Source organism: Zingiber officinale, chromosome 9B (genome assembly GCF_018446385.1).
Source record: "Zingiber officinale cultivar Zhangliang chromosome 9B, Zo_v1.1, whole genome shotgun sequence".
NCBI classification, from domain to species: Eukaryota; Viridiplantae; Streptophyta; class Magnoliopsida; order Zingiberales; family Zingiberaceae; genus Zingiber; species Zingiber officinale.
In genome coordinates this window covers 103,346,941-103,354,194 of record NC_056003.1, presented here as the reverse complement: position 1 = coordinate 103,354,194, position 7,254 = coordinate 103,346,941, and the positions used below count along the sequence as shown (strand labels likewise).

The window sequence follows — 7,254 nt, the reverse complement described above, 5'->3', positions numbered from 1 at the left end:
AGAAGTGAACGCGCACTAAAGATCTCCTTCAAGCGAAGAAGCCTCTTTACAGCAGTGTAAGCATAGAAAATGAGAAGCTAAATGAAAACTAAGATGTGTACAAGTGTTGATGCAAGAATGTTTGTTCTTATTTAGCTTCTGGGCCAAGGCTGTATTTATAGCCTTGGTTAGGGCGCTGGAAGGGTTCCAGGCGCCTAGAGTGGGATAGAAATCTATCCCCGACGCAACGATCAACGCCCACGTTGATGATGATAGAATTTGGGTTCCGGGCGCCCAAACTCCGGGCGCTCGGAATGGGTCCGGGGGCCCTACCCTCAAAGTCAATCCCCGTTGACTTTTTCGATCCAGGCCCTCTGTGCTGGTGCTGCTTGCCTCGGTCCGGTCTTTCACTCTGGCTCCGCTCGCTTAGGTAATTTCGGCCATCCGGAATAGGGCTCACCCGAACCCAACTTTTGACCTTTTCCTCGAGCAAGCTTCCGCTCCGGCTTCTCGTACCTCAAAATCGTCACATGCTTCCTTCTCGTCCGCCAGCATACTCTTTCACAGCTTCGTCCCTCGGGCGCACCGACGTCGGCTCTCTCCCGTGTCGACCTTCTCTCTAGCTGCGTCTTTTGCTCCCCAAGCAATCTTCCGCTCCAGCTTCTCGTCCCTCGGAAACATCGCACGCTCCCTTCTCGCCCGCTGGTGTACTCTTTCGTAACACCTTGTCCCGCCAAGCCCGTTGGTTCTCTCCCGTGTCGTCCTTCTCGCTAGTTGCGTCTTTTGCTCGACTTCATGTGCTCCTAAGTTCCTGCACACTTAGACACGGGGTTAAACATAACAGGATCTAACTCAACTTGTTTGATCACATCAAAATAACCTTAGGGTACTAATATTATGTATCTATTTTCAAGGATCTAAGATGAGTCTGAGTGGCTACACAGATGCAAATTGGGTGAGTGATCTTGATGACAGAAAATCCACATCTGACTATACCTTCTTGTTAAATGGTGGCACCATCTCATGAAATAGCAAGAAGCAGACTTATGTAGCCTTGTTAACAATGGAAGTTGTATGGCTTGGCTTGTGTAGTCTTGTCGACAATAGAAGCTATATGGCTATGCTTGTGTAGCCTTGTCGACAATGGAAGTTGTGTGGCTTGCGCATCAGTTGTGCAACAATTTGTCTGGTTGAAAATATTTATGAAGCATTTGAAGATTACTGAGGACAGTGGGAGTCCTGTTACAGTGTACTGTAATAGTCAAGCTGAGGATCCCAAATATCACAGCAAAGGTAAACATATAGAATTAAGCATAATTTTGTAAGGGATATTGTGGACAAGAAAATGATAATTCTTGAGTACATCCCTATACGTATTATGTTTGCAGATCTTTTTACAAAGCCATTGACTAAAGATTCATTTCAAGGATATGGGAAGTCTTTGTGACTTCGTAAAATGTAACACGTTGTAAACTGTCATGATCTATTCAGTGTATATATTGTTACATTTTGGATTAATGTCTTGATGAGTATGTTGGAAGATTGAGATTGATCCACTCACATGAACAATTATCTCTATTTGTTAAGTATAAATAGAGGTAAGACCGTTACTTATGGGACAGTCTATGTAGTTGTGAATAGAGACATACCTATAAGTTAAGGTCGCCTTGATAATTGTGTTAAGATGAGATTATTTTTGTAAGGATCGGAGTAAATGCACCCACCATTTATTGAATCTGTTTAAAGCCAGATTGGAATTCATATGTTGAATTCAAGATTAGAGATGTCTAGATCGAAATTTGTATAATGTTAAATTTTGAGAAAAATATGCGCTCTTTTTAGTAAAGAGAATAACATCGTAGCATGTGATTCATACCACTATGTGCTATGGCGACAAGAAATTTAGTAGGAGAATGGATCTCTGCTTCTCTACTATGTGAGACCCTTGAGATTATAAGTTAATCTCAATTTTACCCTTAGTGACTATTTAACTATCTACTTGAAGTTATAATCAGTGTCCGCTACTTTAGCATGTTTCCTATTGGCTATGGATGATTCGGTCTATAGAGCATAACTAGAAAAGCGACTGATTAAAATGAATAGATTCTAGCTAAAAAGGAAGATTAAATAGATTTGCATCTTTTGATGTTATTCACTGGTTGACCTATTTCTGTTATGTATAGAAATGATTGTGAATATTGAATATGGAACATGCTCTTAACATAATAGTCATTATGAGGAATTAGAGATGTTCATATTGATGTAAATGAAAATTATTTAATTTGGATAAATAGTAAGATATGAATATCTCCAAGATAATTGTTGTGTGCCACTGGGAGATTGTATGTTTTCTAGATAATGGATATGTACCGCCAAGAGAGAGGCTATGTGTCATTATGAGAATGTCTCTGATTCGTTCTTTAGAGCAGCTATGTAAGGTGTAACAATCTTCTTAGCAATAATTACTTAGTGTGCTTGCTATCGCACGAACCATTTTTCTTAAAATATAGATTAGATGTTCTTACCTGGTCTTTGTGACTTGATTATAATATAGTTTATGTGACTTATATGGTCTTTGTGACCAGTTAACCTGTAAGGATTGACTTGGACGAGTGGGAGATGTTGGTGTTAAGAAGGTGAAAGGGTGTCTCTTCCCCTTCATCTTCTAACCCTTTCACCTTCCTCCATTAATGGAGGTAGAGGAAAAGTCATCTTCCTCTATATAAAAGAGTGTCCAAGGCAATTGGTGCATGACGAGAGAGAAGTGCATGCATCAGGACAAGGTTGTTGCGTTGTGTATGTAGATGAGATCGAAGCACAACAGAAGTGTTGTCGGAATTCAGCCGAGACTATGTGTCTTGCAGAGAAGGAGAACATCCATTAGAGAGGGATTTGGTTTGTGAACCATAAAGAGCTTTCCGCTTTGTTCGTGATCGCTCTTCCGACAACAAGTTATTCTTCGATATCTTCTCCGATCTTCTTCTCTGAGTACTGCAAATTTTCGTTTTGTATGAAAAGAGAAAATCAAGATCTTCTATGGGAGCTCCCTATGAGCGTTTGCAGATTTTATATTTCTATATTTTTCATACTGTTTAGAACTATCAACAAAATGCATCTCGCATTTTGATCTTCAGTTTTCAAGTGGCAAAGTCTCCTTTTTATACTTTACTCGCCCATTTCATAGAATTTTATTTCGCCATCTTTAGACAAGATGCATAAGGTAGACAAACCATGACTCCGGCCGCAAGAGTGTTATCGTTAGTGTGCTCACACTTTGTAGCTATATCATAGCTACCACTTCGTTATAGTTTCTCTCGTTCACTCGCCCACGATAACATGAAGGGCATTGAGCCATAAACTTTCTCCTTGCTTGCATACTACGCGAAAGTATTTCTAAAACTAAACACACACACACACACACAAAAACAAGCTTTGTTGATAATGCAAACTATGCACTATCACTAATTCTATTATTATCCACAACACTGAACTTTGATAACAAATTGATCATTCAGCATTATCTTCAAAAACAATTGCAGTAATTTCATTCGATGTAGAGGTAGCAAGAATCCTGCAGCATAAACGTTTAAACGATGTGTAAGTGAATCGAGTATGTATCCAATCTACATTCCATTTTCCTTGTGTTCTACATTATACAGTTTAAACCAGTAGAGCTGGGCTAATGAATTAGTTGTCGATTGCCTTTGATAAAAATTTCGGGGATGAATGAACTACTAATTCACCTCTTCTTTCGCCCACATGAATGCCAAAATTTGAATTTGGATCGAATGAACTGGTGCAAAAAGTACTCAAAGGACTTGCAAGCCTTCTATTCAAGAACATCTGTAGGCCAAAGTTGTCTCCACTTGGAGATTTCCTCCTTCTTTTGGAGCTTTCTGATTCCTCCATAGAACCCATCTGTCTCATTTCCTTCCTCTTTGTGATCCCTTCGGTCGACCAAAGTTCGTCTCCACCTTGAACCAGGTGTGTACTGGTTAAACTCTAAGATCACAGTATCTGAAAGAAAAAAATCATTTGGCTGAGAGATCTCGAGGCAAGGAAGGAAAATCCTACTTTAGATATCATTTCACAATAGAAATTTTCAGTGTCACTATGAGGAATTCAAATAGAAGCTCGTATGTTCAACATTCTATGATTCAAGAACAATGATCCAACCCCATAGCACACATTTCACCCTTTTTTTTTTTGTAGTTATACCGCACAAGAATTGCTTACCGCTTAGATGGCAACGGCAAAAATGCTCATTTCCATCACAATTTTCCAAGTGACCTACGACACCATACCACCAGCCTGCAAAACATAAGAGACACTTAATTGCTGGCTTGCACAATTCAGAGGAAAAAGAGAAGGAAAAAGAGACTAATGAGTGACTCACCATAAGGAAACTCTTTGTTTCTTCTCCATTGAATCTCAATATGATCGCAGGGGCGCAGATCACTCAAGTAGTCGGAGTTATGAAGAACATGAGCAGGAGTGATCACCGGAGATACTCGAATTCTGTCCCACTGCACTCCCTCCTCTATCACCACAGTTCGCCTTCCATGCGGCGGGTACCTAGAATACAGGGCTAGATAATTCACACACATTTCCCTTTTAGATGATGGTTGAGAAGAAGCAAGACATTCTTCAAATACCTCGCGTGGAAAGTATCGGTGCGGCAATCGTAACTAACTTCAGCATCATAGCAGGACAGCATGAATCCCACATGCCCATGCTGCAGATAAGCAGTGTAATTCTCAGTACCATAATCTAAAAGAAGGAAGCAAAACTTGTTGAACAAAATCATAAACCAAAGAAAAGAACTAGCATAAATAAGCTTCAAAGCATGCTGAATCGATTTCTTATAGTTACAATCGTCCCAGCATCATCAAGCATTGATGAGTCTATGGCAAATACACTTCCAAATGCGATAATCAGTAAGATTGAAGCTCATCTATCTCCAGACTCCAACCATTTCAATCTTTGCATTGCGATTTCGTTAAGTCGCTAACCGCACACTTTAGGCTAAGCTTATCTATCTAAAGAGTGGGTTTAACAATGAAATTCATCTTCTTCTACCTTAGATCAAATAGTCATTGAGATCTATGCATGTTAAGAATGAGAAATGCTTGTGATAATCTACACTACCTCACGGTTGTAAACCTGTGCGGGGAACCAGAACCTGCCAGTTTCCAAAGCTCGGTACCAAGACATGATGGAGTCGTTGGGCAAAGGGCAGTTCAGCTTTTTCCCACTCTCGGAGGGGAGCCTCAGGCAAGAAAGAGGCCACACACGCGACGCCGCCTCGATCCACCTCCTCCTTCCTTTGTTGGCCTCTGCAAGGGACGCCAGAGGGTCCTCTGCGGAAGCTACGTACCGCTCCCACTCCCTATGCGCCGCGTCGCCGATCACCCTCCCCCATTTCTCCTTCATGTGCCTCTCCCAGAGGTGGTCGCTCGTGCACCTCTCTCTCAGGGAGCTGCACACCGCCGCCATGCCGCACAGCCCGGGAGGCGTCAGCCGGCCCAGGACGCACTCCAGAGCCAGCTCCGGCAGGTCCAGTATCGACATCCCGGACGACGACCCCGCGGGCTCCTCTTTGTCTGCGCGGCTCTTCCTCCGAGAAGGCTTCATCGTCGGAGGCGGAACGCTAGGTGTGCGGCCGGCGAACGGCCTGCAGCTCCGGAACAAATGCACTGAAAAGAAGAGAAGCTCCTGGAAGAACAGGACGGAGAGCAGCCTCATCTCACTCGCCCATGGAGGCAGGGGAAGCAGGGGGAGGCACTTAGAGAGGAGGAAGACGAAGAGGAAGAACGACAGCAGCAAGAAAAGCATCGCAAGGAGATGACTTGGCGCAAACGTCGATCAAAAATATGTATATACAAAAAAAAAAAAAAATGCTCCCTTTTGGAAAATTAAAGATCGGAAATCTCGAACAAATTGAGGAAGAGAAGAGGAAGGAGTTCGAACTTCGAACAGGTAGAGGGGCAGGCGACCCTCCTCAGTTCATCGGAATCTCCTTCCTCTCTCGTCGGCGTCGCTCTCTCCAAAGGAGCCTTCCTTGCCTCAGATAAAGCAAACAATGCGAGATCGGGGCAGGAACAAAAGGCCAAAACTTTAAATATAATAATCCTTATTCTATAATTGGCGGAGAACGCATGGATGGATGGATCCGGCTGCTGTATGCTTTTCTTGGGGCGTGGGAGAAGCTAAATTAGAAAGAAGCAAAGGCAGCGACGATGAGCTTGCCGCTCATGATCGTCCCGTCCCTCGTTCTCTTCTCTCTTCTCTCTTCTCTCTTCTCTCTTCTCTTAATACTGCGCAACCGTTTGGCAGACGCGATAGGTGATCGGCATACAACTACCGTATTGAAGTGTTGATTCAAATCGCTTTTACGGGCGACGTGGTCGTGATTAATAAATTTAATTCACCAACAGCTATTAAATTAAACGATAAAATATTCAATTAGATATTATTCATGAATATTAAATTAATATTTTAAAATTAAGTCACTTAAGAAAAAAATAATCTACTGAAATGTAAAAGCAAATGATGATTGAATAGATCATCTCTTTTAACAATCAATTGTGGACAGGATTATCATGGTTCAAATTGATTTAATTATTAAAATAAAAAATTAATCGATTCAACTAGATCAAATAATGTAATATTAGAACTCTATATTTGATCCTATATCTGATGAATTTTTTTTTCGATTCAATTCGGATCGATATGAGTGGATTGATCGATTTAACAGATTAATTGTTCATCCCTAATTATAAGTGTATTTAGTCCCGATCTTTACTATAATAAAATATAGGTCAATTTTCAATAGACATATTTTAAAAGTCAATATCATTATGATATTAATTTTTTTAAATTAAGATTTATACCCTATCAAAATAATGTTAATTTTTGAAATGCAACATTATTATAATAGTATTGTTGTTTCAAACATTACATTAATTGACGAGTAGGATAAAATAAAAAATAAGTACGTCTTTAAAAATTTAAAAAATTAGATGACGCTTTTTGGTTAATTATGATTTTATATTTATACAAAAAAAACATTCTATTCAATCATCATGATTTGGATCCGGTTAGGTAGAATGCGAATTAGATTAATACAATCCAAACACTGTGAGCCAAGAATTGTGTCACTCCATGAAGCTGCTTGCATTGAATGGAGTTCACATGTTTTCGTTCGTTGCTCATCTGCACGGAGAACAACGAGATCAACAATAATGCACAGCAATTAGTGATGCAAATATATTC

General features: G+C 40.6%; 1 protein-coding gene across 2 annotated transcripts; it reads right to left on the bottom strand.

Annotated features, from left to right (window-relative positions):
* Positions 1 to 3,437: 3,437 nt before the first annotated feature.
* On the bottom strand, positions 3,438 to 6,327 carry LOC122025492 (F-box protein At2g32560-like). 2 transcript variants are annotated; one of them, XR_006123738.1, is made up of 6 exons: positions 5,128 to 6,327; positions 4,635 to 4,714; positions 4,376 to 4,554; positions 4,216 to 4,290; positions 3,723 to 3,996; positions 3,438 to 3,550 (listed from the first exon to the last, which is right to left on the bottom strand). XR_006123738.1 is itself a non-coding variant. In XM_042584303.1 (5 exons), exons 1-5 carry the CDS (start codon positions 5,812 to 5,814, stop codon positions 3,809 to 3,811), a joined length of 1,209 nt encoding a protein of 402 aa, XP_042440237.1. In that variant the 5' UTR covers positions 5,815 to 6,327; the 3' UTR covers positions 3,576 to 3,808. The 2 variants fall into 2 exon arrangements, 1 of the variants encoding a protein (XP_042440237.1); XM_042584303.1 differs by lacking the exon at positions 3,438 to 3,550 and having other exon boundaries at positions 3,576 to 3,996.
* Between the last annotated feature and the right edge of the window lie 927 nt (positions 6,328 to 7,254).

Bases quoted from the DNA above. Each gene is read 5' to 3' on its own strand.
- LOC122025492 (XM_042584303.1), bottom strand. From the start codon at position 5,814: ATGCTTTTCTTGCTGCTGTCGTTCTTCCTCTTCGTCTTCCTCCTCTCT. The intron at 4,715-5,127 runs GTAGTGTAGATT...GCTTATCTGCAG, and splicing joins CACAGGTTTACAACCGTGAG to CATGGGCATGTGGGATTCAT. The intron at 3,997-4,215 runs GTAAGCAATTCT...TTTTTCTTTCAG, and splicing joins TTGCCGTTGCCATCTAAGCG to ATACTGTGATCTTAGAGTTT.